Source organism: Grus americana, chromosome 15 (assembly GCF_028858705.1).
Source record: "Grus americana isolate bGruAme1 chromosome 15, bGruAme1.mat, whole genome shotgun sequence".
Lineage (NCBI taxonomy): Eukaryota > Metazoa > Chordata > Aves > Gruiformes > Gruidae > Grus > Grus americana.
The window spans coordinates 9,081,139-9,101,974 of NC_072866.1; the positions used below are offsets into that span (position 1 = coordinate 9,081,139).

The window sequence follows — 20,836 nt, forward strand, 5'->3', positions numbered from 1 at the left end:
GTGAAGAAATGTTTTGTTAGAGAACTCCCAGTTGTTCCTGCTGGAGCGAGCGAGGGAGGGAGGGAGGGAGGGAGGGAGGGAGCACCGACACCGGGGCAAGAGACCCGAACCTGCCGTGCTGTGGATGGAGTCCCTCCATCTCCGCCCAGGCACCTCGGCCTCATCCAGCACAGGTGATGGGGAGCTGGGAGCTGCCAACGGCTCAGCCTGGGCGCGGGGCTGGAGAAACCCCCGTATCCTCTGCGCCTTCCTGATGCTTCCAAGGCCTCTTTCTCTAGAGCTGGAGAAACAGCTTTTTTTGGTTTGGTTTTTTTTTTTTTCAGCGAAATGCGTAATCCACCCACGTCTCCCTCCTCAGTGGGGGATTTCCTTCGCCTGGGGACCAGCTGAACCACCGTGCGAGCGGAGGGGGGAACAGGCTGCTGCCCCACTGGGTGCCCAGCAGCATCCCCAGCATCCTGAATCTCGTTGTCCGGGCTTGGCTGGATTTCTGAGGCTTCTCCCTTATCTGCAGAGGAAAGTTATTAGCTCCCATGTGATGGGCTGTGCACTGGGGAGAGAAGTCCTGCGCATTTATGGAAGTGGCTGAGCAGGTTGTCGGGGAGAAGAACCATTTGGCAGCCGCTCCAGGGCTGCGAGCTGCACATCGGGGCTCCTCTCCCGATTCCCTTTGCCTGGCTCCTGCTGGCATTTTGGGACATGCCACAGGATGGGATGGCACAGAGCAGCTTGGGCTCCACGAGTGGTGGTGGCTCATGTCACCGCCGCACTCCGGGGCGAAGCGAAGCTCTGCTCTTTGCCAGGAAACGGGGCTTTTTCTGATAGCAAAAATAAAAAAAAAGAGCTAAATTTGTTTCCCGTCTTCCCCCAGGCTGTACTACAAATTTGACACAGATGGGGAATCTTTTTTGTTTCTGTGGAAAACTGGATGCATTTTCCATCCCAACAAGAGCAGCATGACAGCATTCGGCCCAAGACAAACACCAAACAAACCGTATTTCTGGTTTTTGTCGTCGATGGAGGCAGGGAGGGCAGACAAGCTCCTCTAGCTTGGAGCTGTTGTGAGCTGTAGCACATGTAGCACGTGCTTTGTAGAGAGCCGGGAGCTGCTCCGGGGGGGACACCAGCAAGGTGCAAGGATGGTGACCATTACAAGGGGGGCTACACTTTGAAGTTTCCCTGCCAACCCCCAAAGCCAGGGAGAGGGGGTGCAGAATGCAGCACCGCTGCAGAAACTGGGGGGACGCAGCGGTTTGGGTTGATGGATGCTGTCATGACCTCTGCTCCGGGGAAAGGGGAGACAAGGGGATGGTTTGCTCTTGTCCTGGAGGCTGTCGTGCACCGTCTGAGCTTTGCTCTCCAGCTGCAGGATGAAACCCCTGTCATCTCAGACGCAGTTATGGCTCCCTCGCCCTGCTCAGCCAGGGGAGGGGGTGAGGAGGAGGGCTGGGCAGCCCTGGCTCCATCCCTGCCTCCTTGCAGGCAGCTGTCTCGAGGGGTCAGGGGTAACCGTTGCCTTCAGATGGGTTAACCTGGGGGTAACCTGCTGCTCCGTGGAGCTGCTGCCTGCTCCAGACCATCAGGCAGCATGCAGGCAGCGTGCAGCCATGCCTCCTGCCAGGGCCAGGCGGGCAGCAGCCCAGCAATCACCAGCTCGAGCTGTCAAAGGCATTACAGCAGCGCTGGGAGATGGGAACGGCCGGATCCTGCCCATAGCCCAGCCGTGGCTGCAGACTGGGGGTGTCTGTGATGGCAGCACTGCTGCCTCAGCACATTTCCCCTGCCCCACACCTGCAGCGGCTCGTGGGGCTGTGCGCCTGCGGGACATCTGCTCCCTGCCCCGAGCCCCCCGGGAGCCCCACAGAGGGTCCCCGTGCACCAGCCAAGAGCTGATGCTGCAGATGATGCCGCTCATCTGCCAGTTATTGAGCCTGGCCCAGGCACCCGCGGAGGTTTGTCTAAACTCAGGTAATTGCACCAATATGGTGCTTTTCCTCCCTCGGGCCAAGCCCTACGGCTCATGCATCACTTCGGGCTGTTTGTTGAAGCTGCTGCTTGCTTAGAGCAGAGCTGGGCTGGTCCAGCACCACGCAGCGAGGGCAGGTCTGGTGCTGCTGGCTCTCATCACCCACCTGTACCCCCTCCTGCCCCCCCTCACTGCGGGCACCCCGGGGTACCCTCCTGCTCAAACCCCTGTGCCGGTGGCAGCTGCTGGCGATGGGTATCTGGTGCTGGAAGGTTTCGATGCTGCAGGGCACAGGGTACCCCCAAGCAGAGGCAGCACGGGGGGATGCTCCTGGTAAGCTGAGGTGTCGGCAGGCTGGGATGGAGGGTCAGGGAGCTGGGGCAGAGCGAGGCACCAGCTCGGTTCTCCTTCGGAGGGCTGGGATGGCAGCGAGTAGGGGGATCCCGTGTGCAGTTCCTGGTGATTTTGGTGAGCGTTAGGTTCCCAAATACCTTTGTGGATCTGGCCAAGAGAGCTTAAAACTGTCACTGGAAACTGTGCTGATGGATCCCCACGGCTTTGTTGCAGACCTCAGACCTGGCTCCAGTCCATGAGCAAGGACTGATTTATGTTTTCTTAGGTAGAAATGAGACAGTTTTGGATGCATTTCAGAATGACTCGTGGTTAGTTTGAAGCTGAAGCTTTGAGCGGGACTCATTCAGCAGGGGAAAGCCAGACTGGGAAGGCATTTTTGCAGAAGCCTCCATGAAATGTAGTCGGTTGACTCGCCATGTGCTAGATCCGCACACGGTGATGGGAGAGGTGTTACCCTGATGGCAGGGGTCGGGCTCTCATCTCACTCGGAGCATCTTTGATTTCTAAGTCATCAGATCTAACCAGTGCAGTTTTCAACTGGATGTGGAAGGCACTGTGGGCAGAAGAATTACATTAAATTTGCATTTGTTGAAGATGCAGGCAGACCCCCAGCAGCATCATGGCAAGGGCTGTGCCTGCTGAGCGTGGTCCTGGGTCATCTTCTCCCAAAGCCACCCCGGGAGGAGCTGCGAGAGGAATCTCAGCTCCCGCCCTGGGCTCAGACTCCCTCTTTTCAGCCCTGGCCGGGTCTGCGTGCCATCATGCACCATGGTGCTGGGGCAGAGGAGCGGAGCATCCCCAGCTCATCACAGGGAGGGAGTTTTTCTTGATCTCTTCTGCTAGTAGCATTTTCCGCTGGCTGTCCAGTTTCAGGTTGGGGGGGGGAAGGGAGAGCCAGCCCGGGGTCCAAACTGGCCAGCCAGTGGAGGAGGGAGAGATCGGAGACCCGATACCTGGGGCAGTGCTGGAGTACACTGGTTCAGGGGAAACCACTGGTAGGTTTATGTGTTGGACCATGGAGCTTTATGGCCAATTCATTACTGTGAAACACATTAATTGCTTTCTAATGAGCATCTGATCCTCGGTGATGGCAGCAGAACCTGGTGGCCCTGGCACATACTTCCGATCCCAGCTCTGGTCTGGGAATCAGAAAGCGCAAAGTTCCCGGTTTTGGTCATTTAAAAGAGGACAAACTGTAAAAAAGACTTGAAAATGTTGGAATGAGTTACGTTAAAAGTCATGAGGCTGGAGGGGATCTTTTCTATTCCCTGAAAGCTGCTGAGGGGAGTCCCTTCTTCACCCCCCAGCCCAGTGGGATGGCCGTGCAGGAGGTGCGGATGGAGGAGGGTGAAGAGCGCGGCAAAGGGCTCTCTCCTCCCCAGAGCACACACCGGAGGGGGACCACCAGCCCTGCCGACGGTGGCCTCGGAGCGGCCATCTGGACAGCCCGGCAGCCCCTTCCCCATCGCTCTGCGAGGGTCCGGGCCAGGGCTGGGCGAGGCAGCGGGGCCAGCCTCATACTGAGATCAAATAAACACAAATACACTGAAATTATTCATGGCTCTGGGGACTTGTCTCGATGCCTCGTCAGCATCTGCTAATCAAATCAAAGCAGCTGTCAATTCGCCAGCCAGCGGGAAGGTCTCGCTCTGGCAGACATGTGTGGATTCCTCCTTTCTTCCTCCCTTGCGTGGGCTCCTGCTGCTCCTGCACCTGCGACGGGGCTGGGACCGGGGTGTCCGATGTGGGGGTCCTGCCCACGCGCCCTCCCCAGGGCTGGGCAGAGCGGGCAGGGCAGGGCTGCCCCGGCTGCTGGGGATGCCCCTCGCCTGCACCCTATGATCAAGGCAAGGAAGGATCCCAGGAACCCATCACCGTGAAGGGCAGTGTCAGTCCTGCCACCGGCACTGCACCCTGGCTAATTAGTCTGAGCTAATTAGCTGAGAGCTTGTGGCTCAGGCTGGCACTGTTTGTGGGCTGGGACCACCTGCAGCCACTGTCCTCCAGGACATGGCACCACAGGGCAGCGAGGGGATGGATGCACTCGAAATACTGGAGGATTTTGCCTCAAATTTGGGTATTGCAGCTCCGTGGCATGGCTGGTGCTGGTGTGCAGCAGCCCAAGGCCCTGCAGCCAACTGCAAAATTACAGATAACTTTTTTCCTTTTCCCTGCCCCCGCCTAAAAGCAAGCAGATGCTGCTGTGCCATGCATGGGGTTAAGCCATGGGAGAGAAAGACACCTTCTGCCCGTGGGCACAGAGATCCTTGGGAGAACTCACTCGTGCATTGCAGAGGCTGCCCAGGGAAACCCCTGCGCCTGAGGAGCTCCCGGGGCGGAGGCGAGCCCGGCTGTGGTGCTCGGTGCGTGGTGGGGACACGGCTTTTCCATCCCTGGAGCATCCACACAGGATCTGGCCATCGTTTGGCTGCGTGGGGTGAGGTGGAGTTGCAAGGGTGAGGGAGGAGGTGGTCGGAGGAATGGGTGTTGCACCACGCACGCAATGACCTGAGAGACCTCAATGTCTTTGTGCTTTCTCATTTGTCTTTTAGGAACGGCTTTGTAACTAGAGTTGTTTCCCTTTTACCCACTCGAGCATTGGGAAGTGGAAGAATTCCTATTTCTGCTAGCCATGTAACTTTAAACCTGAAAAAAAAGAGATTTTGTGGGCTTTTTACGTCCTTCCTGTGTTCTCCTTGGTCTAGGTAGGAAACCGGGACTGATCACCCCATTGCTGCAAGAGGATAATTTAGTGAAAACCAATATGTGTATTTTTTATTTGTAATTGAAAACAAAGACCTTATACATACTTACCGTGATCTCAGGGATTTTTTTTCAATTTTTTTAAAGAGCAATAAATTTTGCATCCGAACGGCCTGCCAGAAGCGTACTGCCTGCCTGGAGTGCTCAGGCTGGGGACAACTGGTCCGTAAAAAATAGCTGGCCTGTGGAAGTATATTAGTATGTGTTAATCGTGTTATACCCGTCCGAGCGGCGTGTGCCTTCTCAGCATGGCATCGCAATTGCCTGGGTTAGCGGGGTGCTCTCCAGAGCATTGGACGGGGGGTCCCTTCCCCTCCCCAGGCTGTCGTGCTGCGGTGATGCAGAGCCCCCAGCCTGGCAGCCCCATGCAGCTTTAAGAGCAAATTTTCCTTATTTATTGCAGCGCCCAAGGATCCCAGTTACCAGAGGTATAAAATTTGTCACCGGTGCCTGTATTCTGGTTGCAGAAGAGCATAATTTGTGTTTCCCTGTGCTCAGACAGCAAGTCAGGTCATAAAACACAAGATGCATGGCAAGGGGAGAGCGTAGTTAAAAGGCTGATTCTGCTGAAAGGTGTAATAATCTGCTGGATTACTTGCCGGGGTAGCTGCAGGAAAATTTACAGCCTTGGAAAGAGATTATCAGCAGCCACTGCTGCCAGCAGATTTCTTCTTTTTCTTTTATAGAAGGAAGGAAGCTTTTCATTGAATTCCTGCTGCTTGCGCCCACGAGCGATGCTCCCTCCCCACAGCCAAACCACCACATCAGTTCTCACAACTCGGAAGGGAAAAAAATAATCCGGACGATGCCAAATTTTATCCTTATCTCCCACCTCAGGTGTGAGAGGGAAATTCAAGCCTGTGTTTGAATTATGCTGGTGTGAGCTTACACGCGACCAGCGCCTTCCTTGTTTGGAGCCTGAAGGTGCTGAGCTGGTGGAGGGGGGGTCAGGTCTTGCTCTGGAGGCATAAACAGGAGGAAGAATAAATCCTGCCCGGTCCAGGGCTCCAGGAGCATCTCGCCAAGCCCCAGCTGCAGGAACGGGCTTTGCACGGGTAGCACCAGGGCTATGACCGTGAGCCGAGCAGAGACCCTGACCCTGAGCATCCCCTCCTGCGAGTGGGGAGAAAACCTGAGCATCTGCATCCCCCCATCCTGGGCAGAGCCACGCTGGTCCCTGGCAGAGAACGGAGCTGGAGCAGATTCCTAGGCTGGAGCTCAGGGCCACTCGTGCACTGAGTTTGCAAGTCCGTCTGCAGTACCCCCAACCATACGCTGGAGGGACTGGACCGGGGCTTGGCAAGGGTGTGCGGGGGGGGTGGTTTTGTTTGATTTCATTCCTCTGGAAGGGAGGAGGGCCGCGGCGGGCTGGGGCAGCTAACCCCTTTAATTGTGTGCAATGAAGGCTGACAGTGCCGAGGCGCAGCCTTTAAAAGGGGTACTGAACCTTTAATTCCTGAATAAATCATCTCCAGTCTGTTGCTCCTTCATCTGCAAGCTGTTTGAGTGCGGGTACATATTCACTGCTGGGAAGGGTCATTTGGAGATCAGAGCCCTCGATTGACCCGGGTCACAGGCAAGACACCTGCCACAGGCTGTCCCCGTGCCCCCGGGGCTGCTGGGACTCGGGAATCAAAGGGACACCAGGGAGCGAGCTGAGAGGAGAGGATTTCTAATTGCTGCCGTGCAGACGCGCTTCATTCCAGAGAGATGGAGAGGGCTGTGCGTGCCCGCTGCAGCCCTGCCCTCGCCTTACACAGCCCCAATCCAGCATCCCACCAAGGCTGGGCACGGGTCAGCCCGTGCTTTCTGTAGGGTTTTTGGGGATTCATGTAGCTATTCTGTTTCTCACCTGTTTTAACCCCAGCAGCAGTTTCAGCTGCTTTTTCACGAACAGTTGTTCAACATCTTTACTTGCTGCAAGCGAGATGTTGCTCCTGGGCACACAAGGCTGGTTTTGCTTCAGGCCCTCCTCTTGTAGCTGAGGGTGCAGGCGGCACCGTCCTGCTGTTATTCTGTGTCTGGGTGAACCCTGGGGCGCTCAGCGCTCTTTTCTGTAGCCATGGGCGATGACTCCAACAGCAAGCAGGAGTCCTGGGGTGGCCGTGGCTTTGTGCCTTGGCCAAGGGACAGTGCCTTCAGCAAGAGCACGGGAGGAGGGGGGACCCGAGAGGTGCTGGCTGGGATGGGTCCCTGGCAGACATCAACAGGGAGTTCAGCCGCTCAGCGTTTTTGGGGTGATTCCATGCAGCGTAGCTCCACAGGGGAGAAGGGTGAGGAGGGACCGTCTCCGAAATCTCCCCTGGGTGCTGACAGAGGCCAAGCAGCCTCTTCCTCCAGTGCTGTCGCTCCCGAACAGGGAAGGAGCTGTGCCCTTATTAACTCTGGTTTCTGCTTTTCATAATCATATGCCGTTATGTGCATTCACCGGGAGCCCTTTGGCCTTAACGACCCTGCTGGAATAACCATGCAAAGAAAAAACCTTCAGGGCCTTGAGCTGCCCATAATTGCAACCCCCAGCCATAAACATGAGCACGATTGCGATGCAAATGCCGGGTGGTGGCGGGGAGCGAGTCTGGGTCTGCGTGGGAGCAGGAGCAGGGGGCTGCAGCTGCCTGTGGCGTTGGGCAGGGAACAGCCTTTTCCTCGCCTTTCTGCCAGGGCTGGTGTCTTGGGGTGCACGGAGGTTTGGGTAGGTGGACAAAGCAGTCATGGTTTCCTAAATGGCCCCAGTTCTTATCAGGGTTAATAACTGGGTGTCGGGTGACTTGCAAAAGCAGCCACTTCATTAGAAATGCTAATGGGCTTCTCCCCTTTCTGCACTCTACATCCCCCAGATCTTAATGCTAAATAGGTTGGAAAACCAAATGCATAACTCCTTCTTTCCTGGCCCTTCCCAGAGCCCCCCAACAGACCCCATTGCTGCCTGCCTCCTGCTTTGCAGCCCTTGCCCTTCACAGGACAAAGCAGCTGGTGACGGAGCCCCTCAGGAAGGGTCTGTCGGGGCTCACACCCCCATATGGGGGTCCATGGGGAGCAGCCCTGGCCAGCAGCACCACCCAGCCCGTTGCATCTCCCTTCTCCTCTGAGCCTCTTCTGCAGCCTGACCTTGCTAAATCCCAGCCCAGGGACTCCGTCCCCTGTGGTCGAGTGGTGGCAGAGCTCTGGCATCCTTTGCGTTGGCTGGAGACCCTCCCGTCGTGGTCCTGGGCTATTGCCCCGTGAGAGGCTGCTCGGGGGCAGGAGAAGACGCTCGGGGCTGCCCAGGGATGCTCCAGCTGGGATCAGGGCTGTGACAGGACCCGGCAAACCTCTGTGGTGTTTCATGTATCAAACTGTAATTAGGAGCAAAGGGCAGGGGGGGGTGCAAAGGAGCATTAATAAATTATCTTCCTTGTTGTTAATTGACGTGTCTCAGAGTCAGCCGATCGTTGAGCCGAGGGCTTGGCTCCCCTTCCAGGCGCATCACAGGCTTGTTACTGCCATCATTAGCATATTCAGGTTTCCCTGCTTAAAGCCAATTAGCTCCTGGCCAGGGCTGATTGGGAAGCCATGGCCTCATTTGCACATTTTTGAATCGGTGAAAGAATCAAAAATAATGGAGGCAGGCCTGGGATGGAAAGTGCCTGGGGGGCTCTGCCTGCTCCGGGAGGTGCTGGCAGGACCCGCTGCCTCCTCTGAAGGGGCAGCAGGGAAGGAAAGGGGGAAGATCACAGTAATTAGGAATAAAAAAGAACATGGCCTAATTTGCTCCCGGGCGGCTTGACGGCTAGTTCAACCTTCCGTGCTTTGCACTGAGGTTCAACAGATGCCCCAGTGCTTCCTCTGGGAAGAGGAGGTGATGGAGGAAACTGGGGTGGGGGGTAAGCACGGCTGCCCACGCATACCCCCCACCCCACTTTGGGGAATGGGGGGTACAGCATGGCCCCTGGCAGCCGGCGTCTCCTTGGCAGAGCTGGGAGCAGGGACACAAGGCTGGATCTATCCCACCCCGTAGCTGCTTTCTCACACCCTGCTTCCCAGCAAAGGTGCTGCTATTTTAGCTGCTTTGAAGGAAAAGGCCAGTACCTTAAAGTCTGCATAACTGGTTTCAGTTTAACAACTTTATAGCTGCTGTATGGCCACAAAGGCAGCCTTGTCCCGCCGGGTGAGATAAGCCTGTTGGGGCGATTCATATGCAGATCTGGGTGGTACTGGGTGTCTGCTGGGAGAGGATAAATCTGTCCCAAGCCTTGTCCCCCTCTCCTGGTTCCAAACTGTTTTACATTTACACAAAAAAGGTTCTGTCCCCCATTGAGCCCGGTCCCGGGCAGTCTGTCACCCTGCCTTTGAGAGACGAGGTCCCCTGGAACTGCAGCCGGACGCCGCTGGGTGCCCCCTGCCCAGACAAGGCTGGGTTGGGGTGGGCGAGCGGAGCCGTCACCGGCACTAAGCTGGGCTGTCCCGGTCGGTTTTGTCCCCCACGTCATGCAATCACCCATCTTATCGCCTTGAAAGAGTCACTTTATTTGGCCCTGCAGAAAGCTCTCAACCATATCCCCTCCAGCAGAAATCCCCTTGCCTTTCATTTGCTTTTGTCAGGGACTTTTTGTCAGTGCTTTTTTTTTTTTTTATAATAATAGAGAGGGGCTTTTTCTTCCTTTTCTCTTCCACTTTTGGTGATAACATAGAACCTGCAAACTTTGATCCAGACTGCACCCATCACCCACGTCTACAGTTTATCCGGGGTTTCAGGGCCTCCCTTTATGCTCCTGGCACAGGTTGGACCTGTATCCGTACTAAAGATACTGCCTGGCATTTTTGGAGGGGGGAATGAATTGTGGGCAGAGCCTACCCCACACGTGCAGCCACCAGTGCAGGTTCTAACACAGGGATGCTCTCAGGCTGCGAGCGCTGCTGCATTTCTCTGAAGTCCCCCAGGGAGATGGCTGCTGCTCCCCGTGCAGCCCCGGCAGAGATGCCCGTGCAGGCACCGCTCAGCAGCCGCACGTGGTGCAAGGTGCCAGCGTGGGCTCCAGCCCGGCTCACACAAATGTTCCTCCCCCAGACCCAACACGTGGGATGCTCTTGGTCTGGAGACTTATTTTATCAATGAGGTTGTCTTCTGACAGGCACATCCATTACTTTATGCTCTCTGCTCAGTACTGGGAGGAGTTCTCCTTCATCTGCAACAAAATCATCCCAAAGTCGAGGAATCATGAACCAATTAACCCTAGAAAGTTATGTCGGCCCAGGCTTTTGAAGTCTGCTTTGATTACCTGCCTGCTATGACTGTTAATCTGTATTTAATGCAGCTTTCTGCATTTTTATCAGGGCTGTAAGTTATTGCACCTTGCTACCACAACAGAGGAGGTAATTAATCTAAACGAGGGCCCCTGGGAGCACAGCCGTAATCTGCAATTTCCCATTGACTATAATAGAGGGAATGACCTGGAGAGGTCCAGCAGCTCTTGGAAATGCACCTTGGCTGAGAGCAATTAGGGGATGTTACAGACTGAGCTTGTCAGCTCAGCCCTGGGTGACTGGTACCCACAGCCCCGGGTCGTGGCTGCCTGCCTGCACGGAGTACGAGGTGGTACAGTGGTGATTGCAGCCACTGAGCAAATAGGTACCACAGCTTGGAGGGTGAGAGGAGGAGGATGGGTCAGCAGGGTGGGTAGGAAGAAAAACTTGGTGAAATGATGAGCTAAATGGCACTTGGGAGGCTCTGAAGTAGGCAGTGGCATTTTCCATCCCTCTCTGTGATTTTGCTATTTTCCTTAAATGTTAGCAGTTTCGCATGTTGAATATCTCTATGTTGGAAATCCCATTTCTGATGCCACTCAAATGCCAGTCATGTTACTATTTATTAAAAACTGGAATTTATCAGCTTAATAGAAAGGTAAAAGAGTTTTATCCCTCTTCCTGGGCATGTGGTCTCCTCTTGAAATACAAACTCCCTCCAAGGCTGCAGAGGTACTCTCTCATTGCAGTGTCGCCTACTTGTAGATGATGCTTAGCATTCCTGAGGTGTTTTCTTAAGGTCAATAAGAATTAACTGTAAATTTAATTAAAGTTTCCAATGCTTGTGCTAAAGTGGAGCATAACAGAATCCTGGCCTGCTCTTTGTCGGTTTAAGCCAGATCTGGAGGGAGACAGGGGTTATCAATAATTAACTGGGGTAATTTAGGGGAAAGTATTAGGGAGTTAATGAAAATGTGAAATAGCGTAATTATCTTGCAAGTAGTTGGGAGTGATTGAACTGCTGAGGAAGGGGAGGTGTTGCACAATTAACTGCTCGGAGGCTGCTGTGTTCCCGATGCAGTCCTGGGATGACGTTGGGACCCAGCTCCTCCGCCACCACCCGGACCCCAGCGGACGGCGGCTCCGCATTAACCCACTGTGGGATTGAGGGTTTAAAACCAAGTCAGCGGTGTCCAGCCCCTGGGGGTTTGTGTGCTTTTTGTTCCCATCTGAAACAAAACTGTAGATGCGTTGGAGCCTGTCCAAGAGTCCGTGTAAGTGCTGGCTTGCGGAGCTTATGGCTCTGATGGACCAGGCTTGGTGGGGGGGTTTGCATGGGACATCCCTTGTGTGGGGACCAAGTATGTGGCCATGCTGGCAGGGGAAGGTCTCTGCACCCCATCGCACAGCCCACAAGCATGGGAGCTGCTTGTTGCCACCGCTCCAGCGGTACCTGTACGAACAGAGTTGGGAATCCCTGCCCTAACATGGACTTTTATTAAAAATTCTATTTTAATTAAATTTTAATTAAGTCTAGGATAGTGTGCTTGGCTTTAATTAAAGTTGGTGCTGCTCCTGGGTGCTGAGAAGCCTTGGTCAGCAGGATGAGTGTGGGGAAGGTGATGGTACTGCTGGCTGTGGGTCTCCTGGGCTGCCTGTGGTGAGTGGGGTCCCGGGGGGCTCCTGGGGTCTCTCTTCCCTGCAGACCCTTTTACAGACAGACGGCCTCAGCACCATGGTGCTCAGCCTGGTCCTTGCTGTCCCCCTGCAGAAAGGAAAAGGGAGGGGGGGTAAAATGGCTTTTATTAAAATATTTTAGCAAAACGTTTGCTGGGGCATCTGGACTCACGTCGTTCTTCGTGGTCACTGCATCAGCGCTGCCGGAGAGCACCACTGTTGCAGGGGTAGCTCGCGGGTTTCCTCTCTGGTTTATGTCCTCGGGAACACCGCGATGGCAACTGCAGCAAACCCAAACCATCGTGTTTTATGAAAGCTGAGCACAACCATGAATTCCTGAGCTCTGGTCAAATCGGTGCTGGTTTGTGGAGCACAGGCTGAGAAAAGCAATGTTTCGGTTTAATGTGGGCGCTCCAGGATTTCAGATCACGTCATCCCAAGTGATCACTGTTTGATAATAAACATTTTATTGCCCATTGAGGAGAGGGACTGTTTTAGGTCTTAAGCCCATGTTTGCTGAGAGAAGGTTTTGGGCGGGTGAGCAGCACGAGGAAGGAGCCGTTTTGCCGTACAGAAACCCCAGTGGCATCTGGGGAAGTGCTGCAGAAATGCCTCAACAAGTTGCCCAGAGAAGCTGCTTCATGCAGCCTGGCAAACCCTATGGCAGGTTTCTGAATGTAATTAGTGTTAAATGTGCTTTGCTGGCTCGGCTCTGGGAGGGGGGGGGAGAAGCGCAAGCGGCAGGTTGGAGGTGAGCTAACAGTGGCGTTTGGAGTGGGGCGGTTGGGTTTTTGCTTGGCTCCGGGCAAAGAGGGGACAGGATATGGGGCGCAAGGGCCTGATCCTGGTTTGGGAAGGCACTTCCCAGTGGGAACCCTGGCAGTCAGGTCCTCTGGTAAGCGCAGTTATTTGAGGGGGGGAGGTGCTGAAAACGTTAGGGAAGCCACCCATCACTGCCCCCAGGGTGCATACATATCCCCGAAGGGCATCCCGCCTGCCTGGGCACCACTGGTGCCAAGTGGAGGGGCCAAGTTGCTGGGTCGTGATGCTGGGGATGAGAAGTGGCTCTGAAAATGCTGGCACTGTCAAAAAAAAAAAAAAAGTGGCTTTTGCCTCTTGTTTGGGGGAGGGAGTTGTGCGGGGCCCAGCATCGCTCGCAAATGCTTTTAATAAAGTGTTCTTTCCTGCGTCCAGGGGAAAAAAAACCCAGAAACCTCAAGCCTTTTCCCATTACATAAGGAACAGATGCTGCTGGGCAGAGCCCTGGCTTCCCCACAGCACAGCCCCTGCTGCTGCGTGGCCCGTCCTCTCCCGCCCTGGGGACCCAGCTCCCCCGCCAGGCACAACCCTCCGGTGCCTCCGCTCCGAGCAGTGGGATGGGGATCCCTGAAACACCCCTTCCAGCCCCAAAGTGCTGCTGCCAAGACCTGGCCCTGCTGCAGGACTCAGCTGCAGCAAGGGACATGGGGTGGAGATGTCCTGGGGGGCAGGGGAGACCCCAGAGGCAACCTTGAGTTTTAAAACCAGAGTTCTTCCAAGTTCAGGCAAAATGGAAAGTCCTTGTAAGAAAAAGAGTCTGTCCAGTCCCAACTCTCTCATTTCAGTTAAGTGAAATGCCTCTGTTAGATTAGATTTATTTTTTCACTTAGTTTTATCCCTCATCGCAGTTAGTATTCAGGTATTGGTACTATTTCCTGGTCCCTGGAGCTCATCCTGGGATGTCTCTGGGTGTGGAGCAGCTCAGCCTGGATCCCTGGGCGTTTGCTGACACATACAAGTGATTTTTGTGTCAGGGTGGCTGATGTTTGTTGGCTGGATGAATGTAGGCATCTACACAGCAGCTCCTACACAAGCCATGTCATTGCTTGGTGCCTCAGTTTCCCGTTGTAAACCAGCGCTTGCCTGCTGGGTTAGGTGCTCTGCCATCTGCTAAGAAAAGTCCTAGGAGGGAGGAAAGGACATGCTTATTCTGTATATGTATTACATGTATTTCTGTGTGCACACAGACACATAGCTGTTATTTCAGAAGAACTATTGAAGTGGTTTGGTCATTTCCCAAAGTATTAAGCAAACCTCTGAAAACCTCATGTCCCCTCCCTGCGGGAAAGCAGGCTGTTGCTTGGGACAGACCCAGTGCAAGGATAGCTGCCCAGGTGGGGTGGACAGCAGGGCTGAGCCCTGGCACCCAAGCAGAATGCTGCTGTGCTCCGAGCAGAATGAGTTTCCAGCCCAGCACTGGAGTCAGCTAGAGACTCCTCTGTTTTACGTGGCCAGGGAGGGGGAGCATGCATGTCACCCCAAGCACTGCGGAGGGAATGGGGACCACGGCTTGTGACAGCATGGAGGAAATGAAGCTGTTTGAATCCCAGATGAGCCCCATGAAGAGAGAGCCCCATCTCTGTGCGGGGTCTGTTGGCAAGGGCTCCCGTGCGGGGTGCTGTGGGAGTGAGCTGGTGGGACGTGGCTGGGATGCAGCAGCGAGAGCTGTCAGTCCCCTGGCACATCTGCACTGTCTGCCAGCGAGGGAATCCGTGGGGAGCAGCAGCAGCTCGGGGTGGCATTGCGTGCCGGGGAGCCGTGCCGGTGTCATGGCAGCGGGGACCTGTGAGCTGCCTCCCGGCTGGCCCCGAAGTCTCGGCTCGGGGGGCTCTGCTGTTGGGGGAACCAAGTCCCATCTTCACCAGGACAGCCAGAGGAGATGTGTCCACCCCCGAGAAGGGGAACATGAGAAGCTCTGGGGGATGTGAGGGGCTCTAGGGCAGGTGCCTGTGCTGGTGGCAGAGGGGACCCGTTCTGCAGCCCCTGGCTCTCCTCAGCCCATAGGGTGACGCGCCTGGGTAATTTCTCCGGCAATTAATGCCTCATTAAAGTGCACAAGGGAGCAATCAGGGCAGTGAATTTTACACAGCACAATGGCTGAGCCCTGAGAGGTTTTTCTGCCTTTTTTTTGAAAAAAGGAAACAGTCTTTTTCTGGCCGTAACTGCTTGCTGTCTGGAGGCAGAGGAGGTGGGAGTCTTGGTGGGAATCTGCATCCCAAGCTGCTCCTTGGGCTGGGTTCGAAGTGACCTTGCTTAGCACCCATGGGTGCCTGCAGCTGGGCCAGTCCACCCAGTTTACCTCCACTGGCTGTAGCACCATGAGCATCCCCAGGCTTGGCAGGGACTGGCCCTCACCCTGGTGCAAGTGCATCATCAGGGAAAGAAGGAACAAGAAAGGGAAGAGGCAAATTAGCAGAGGCATCGAAGTGCTGGTTTTCATCTGTGAATGTTCCTGGATGGGCTCAGCTGAGCTCCTTGCAGGGGGCTATGGACACAGCGGTCAGCGTTGGTCTGTCCCTGCTGCCTGGGCGTGCGCTCGCTTTTCTCCTTTATTTGATTCTCACTTTGGACTTTTTCCTATTCACCCTCTCTAGAGGCAAAGGTGTTTTTAGGGATGATGCGTGGGCAGCAGCACCCCCGGTGATATGGGCAAGAACCACCCTGGCGATTCTTGCAGACACCAGGTGCTCGTGCACAACCTGGTTCCCCCCCGCCTGCCCAAACTGGGTGCACAACCCCTGATGACCTTTACCTCTTTCCTCTTTGCGACCCTACGCGGCCAGTCAGCACCTCCAGTAAAAGTAATCGGTGAGAGCCCTGTCCCAAAACACACGTGCCAAGACACTGGTCACCGCCACTGAAACTCACTGGGGAGGAGGAGGAGGGGGCAGGAGGGATTTCCAGGATTGGGAAGAGGGTCGTGTGGGACCTCTGAAGGGTACTGACAGCCTGCAAGTACCTTCTGGACAGTGCTGCTGGCAAGGCAGAGTGACAGGGCGTCCCTTCCCAGGGACAGACCCTGGCGGGGGGCTGAAAGGGAGACTGAGACGAGGTGAGGAAAGGAGAGACCTGGGCAGGGGGCAACTAGGAAGGCTTTTGAAGATGAAGAGGTGACCAGCGGGGTGTGACAAAGCAGTGTCCCCGGCTGGCAGGAGGGGAAGGAGAGAGGTGGTTGTAGTTGGGGAGCTCCTGAGCATTTCTGGCCAAGTTTTGGGGTTTGCTCCCACTTGTTCCTGTTGTGGCGTCAAGTCGGAGTCCTGACTGTGTCCCTTTCTCTCCCCAGGAGCCTGATGCCACGGACACTGGAGGGGCAGATCACAATGGAGAAGACCCCCAGCTACTTTGTCACCAAGGAGGCTCCCCGGCGCATCTACAACATGTCTCGGGACACAAAGCTGATCGTGGTGGTGCGCAACCCCGTCACCCGTGCCATCTCGGACTACACACAGACGCTCTCCAAAAACCCTGCCATCCCCAGCTTCCAGGCCCTGGCCTTCAAAAATGTCAGCACGGGACTGATCGACACGAGCTGGAGTGCGGTGAGGATTGGGATCTACGCCAAGCACCTGGACAACTGGCTGCAGTACTTCCCCCTCTCCAAATTCCTCTTTGTCAGTGGGGAGAGGCTTGTCAGTGACCCGGCTGGAGAGATGGGCCGTGTCCAGGACTTTCTGGGTCTCAAGAGAGTGGTGACGGACAAACATTTCTATTTTAATGAGACCAAGGGCTTTCCCTGCCTGAAGAAGCCGGAGGGTGGCAGCAAGCCCCGCTGCCTGGGGAAATCCAAGGGGCGGCCGCACCCCAAAATAGACATGCAGGTGGTCCAGCGACTGCGGGAGTTTTACAGACCCTTCAACATGAAGTTTTATCAGATGACAGGGCAGGACTTTGGGTGGGACTGAGGCACCCACAGGGCACGCTGCCATGCTGGGACCTGGTCTGCTCAGCAGCGTGCGGAGCCAGGACCGTGGTCCAGGGATGCTCATGGCTGCCATGGTCCAGGGATGCCTGTGGCTGCCCCACCAGCAACCTCCTCCCTTTGTTCTAATTTATATCGGACCTTTTCTGGCAAGAAACGGACCCTACCGGAGTAGAGAGAAATATTTAAGAAATAAAACCACAGATGACCCCTCTCCCCTCCCTGACCAGATTAAATATTCTTCCATGTAAACCTTGCTAATCTATATTAACTGTGACCATTCTGGGTCACGAGTGGGAGTGTGCGAGTGCGTGGATGCGTGCGTGTGTGTGTGTGGATGATGGCTCTGCCACCCACAATAAAAGCTTTGGAAACCAGTCGGCCTCTGGGGTGTGCAGCCAGGGAGTTTTTGCTAAATCAAATTCGGGTGCTGAGCACAGGCATCGGCAGTGTTGGGTGAGGCTGGCTGAGCAGCAGAGTCCGAGCGTGGGTTATGTTTTGCAGACAGAAAATAGTTTGCAGGAATTCCCTAGTTAAGAAGAACAATTAATGGCAGTAGTTTTGAATAAATGCCAGGTCTGGGGTTAGGGAGAGGGAGTTGTGTATCACATACCTTCTTATGTTCTTTGAGTAACCTAGATGATAAAGCAGGGCATTTCTAACCCTGAGGATGAAAATCCCCACTTCCCCCAAATTTACCCAAGCAGAGCAGACAAAAGCCCCAAACTCTGACCTTTCAGTTCAATAATCTTAATAGATTTTCAAATCTTCAGCTGTAGAGGGCCATCATGGGAGGCTGCAGAAATTAGTTTAATCTGAATTAACTAGTTTTCCCTTAATTAAAGATGGGGAAAACATTTAATTAACCTCTAGTATCTTATTAGTAATTTGTATTTGTCTCTTTAATGAGCTAATTATGTGTTTTCAAGGGCCCTCAGGCCCTGCATTGTTTGCAAATATGCTTTGGCTGTGGTTTCTTCCATGGCGCAGCATCCCAAAGCTGACTGTCCTGCCAGGCATGCCATCGCCTCCCCTCCTCGCTGCTGCTCCCCTCCTGCTTCTCCTGGGTTGCACACTGGGCACCGGCCCCTTTCCTCCTAGCCCTGACGCAGTTTTACACCAGCATGTTGCGCTTTACCCCACGCAGCTCTCCCACGTCCCAGCCACTGGCACCTCCTCTGTGCCCCTTTGAGGTGCCACATCTTTTCTGTACCGATGCTCTGGGCTGTAGCTGAGGTTCAGCACATTTGCCCTGTTCAGTGTCTGGTCGCTGCTGGGACAAGTGACGTGTGCAGGGACCGGCTTAACGTGATGTCGGATTTAAATGCAAACAGTTGCCTGTTTCTGTGCAGGAAGCAGGGCGTTGTGGTGTCGGTCTGTGAGTGTGTGAGCAGCGCTGGGGACAGATGTGGATGCCACCGGTGGGGTGCCAGAGCCTGGGGGCTTTATGGTCTGTATTAAGAAACTGGGATATTGTAAAAGAATAGTAAGAAGAGATGAAATCAGTACTGTTTTTCTGCTGGTTAACATCTCGGGGCCCTCCGAGCGACGCGGCCGTTGCCGGGGTGGGCTCAGCACCCCGCGCCCAGTGCGGGGTCCCCCAGGACTGCAAGTGCCCCGTCCGCCGACCCGCTGGGGGTTGGATGTCGGAGCCGCTGGAGCCTGTTGTCAGCCTGGCTGGCAGCTCCGCATGATGGACTGCGCTCTGCTTGTTTAGGTTTTGTTTCCAGCCACGATATTCGACCAAATTATTCTCCACGAAGGGCTTTAAAGTTTCCCAAGTGCCTGTGAAAGCCTAGAAACGCTGATAGTGATCCTATTTCTCAGCTGAGTGACTGCATTCAGCCCCAGCCATATTGATATGCAAAACGTTAAGGGTCCCAGCTCTAAAGATGGTTTCTGTCTGCCCTGTGAAAGGGAGCCATACTTTTTTAAAGCCCGGGCCTTTCTAAAGCCGCACAATACCATATAGACTATGCCATTTAAAGCATCTGAAGCGACCCAAAATGTATTGAAAGCTTGCTTTGCAGACTCATTAAGACTACTCAATAGGTTCTGGCAAATACCGTGCCAGGGCTGACCGCACGGATTAAGACTTGTGAAGTGTTACACAAACCCCCTGCTTAAACTAATTGCTGCCCCGCAGCTCATGAGGTCAAGTATTTGTATTCATTGCCTCGGAGAGGAGCCACTTATGGGTCTGTCCAGGTGAAGTCTGCACTTCATTAGATCAAGACAATAAAAGCAGCTTTGGGTAGGAAGGGGGAAGGTGCCCAGGATGAAATCTCCCAGCTCTTGCTCAGAGCATAAGCACAGGCTTATGTCCACCACAGCAGCGTTTTGGGTCCTTTCTGTTGCGTTCAAGTGAAAGAGCCCCAGCAGGGTGATGAGCTTCCAACCAAAGCTGCTCAGTGCAGGAGAACGCTGGGCTGGTGGCTCTGCTGGGATCTGTGTTGAGTTGCTCCCTGGTCACCTGCAGCGCTCACATCCCACTTGTGCTGTCCTGTGGTGTGGGTCCACGCAGCGCCATGAGGGTTTCTGCTGGAGAAGCGAGTTGGTGTGGAAGGGAAGGGCTGGGGTGTGGGAAGGGTGGGCATCACTCGAGCAGTGATTGCTTGGAATTCAGTGTGCTCACTGAGCAGTTCTCCACTGTGATGTTTCGTTCCCCAGCGTTGGGTGGGTTCCCTGCTCAGGCAAGACAGGGATCCCATCACATGCTACTGCAATGTGTGTTTCTCCTGTCTATCCAGAGGAGAAACAAACTGCCTTTGTCATCACTGCCTCGTCCCCTAATTAAAAAAAGAATATTTAAGAAAAATCAGCAGGTGATTTTCTGAAGGTGTCAGCTCGTACCTCAGTGGAGGCACAACACACCTCCTGTGCCATCTCACCGAGAGCTGAGGACTACTGAGAAAAGGAAACTCTGCCTCTCTATCATAGGTGCTTTGGTGGAGCTTATTTGGGAGCCCTTTCCCCTGTAACAGGCAGCAGGCTCTTAGGGAAATCTGAGCTGAAACCCCCTTCTGTAATCATCGATATCAGCCCAAGGACCTCGGCTTTAGGGCTACTGCCACTGGGTTCAGGCAGGAGCTGGGAGGGGGGTCTCACCCAGTGGGACCCCGCGATGCTGCCGGGAAGTGGCACTACTGGGGACCGCTGGCCGGCCAGGGTGGTGGGCTCTGACCGCTCACCCCGGTGCACTGAGGTCCCTGCGCAGGAGGTGCCGTGGGGTCAGAAACCGTGAGGTCAGGAATCGTTCTGAAATGCCCACGGAAAACTCCCACAGAGGCTCAGGGACCAGCATCACCACTGTATCATTCTGCACAAGACCTCTGGAAATAAAGGTATATAAAGACGATGCTGAGCTGTGCTGATGTCTTCTGTGTTCCTGCTACCGTGCACTGCTGGGGTGGGCTGGGGAGGGGACATAGTCCCACATAGCTGCTTTCGTGACTTTTTCCCTTCTTTGTGTCTATCTCAAATTGCTGAAAATCCAGAAACCTGGAAGATGATGTTTTCCCCCAGGACAGCAGGTGCTGGGAGAATGGGTTTGAAAACTCAGGCGAGCACCCGATGTCTATCTGCTCCCCAGCATACCACTGGTGCTTCCTGGGGGCAGTGTTTCTAGGTGAGCTCCCGGGAGCATCTGGGCAGTGGTGTGGCCATGTCTGCTCACTCAGAGGATGATGACAAGATCCCCTGCACTGCCAGAGTTGTGGAAATGCCTTTGGGCACCAGGTTAAATGGGGAAGTGCCAGAGCAAGAGGGCAATGGAGATCCAGCCTTGCTGCCAAGCGTGAAATGAAGTTTTCATCCCAGCCTCAGTTAACCAAAGTTTCCATTTCTAACCTCATTTTTGTTTTGAAAATCCAGCTATCCAAAGTGTTGTGGTTCCTGTGCTCTGGGCCTCCCCTTCCATCCCAACCACTGCATAAGCCAGGAAGAGTAGGGTTGCAAGAGTTTTCCAAAATTTTTATTTACTACTTTTGCTTTTATACCAAATTTAGGAGGACAGAAGAGAAAGAACAAAAATAGGTGAAAAAAAAAAAAGCAGCTCCAAAAGGAAGAAATTAAAACTTCCCTGCCTTTGCATAGGTCTGGAGATGCAGGAGAGC

The 20,836-nt window shown here is 54.5% G+C and overlaps 1 protein-coding gene across 1 annotated transcript in view; it reads left to right on the plus strand.

Moving 5' to 3' along the window:
* Window positions 1–16,704, plus strand: part of HS3ST6 (heparan sulfate-glucosamine 3-sulfotransferase 6) — a 40,736-nt gene extending 24,032 nt beyond the window's left edge. The window contains exon 2 of the mRNA XM_054843107.1: window positions 16,086–16,704. Within this exon, the coding sequence (XP_054699082.1) occupies window positions 16,086–16,704 (619 nt within the window). The remainder of the gene's footprint in view (window positions 1–16,085) is intronic.
* Window positions 16,705–20,836: the final 4,132 nt, after the last annotated feature.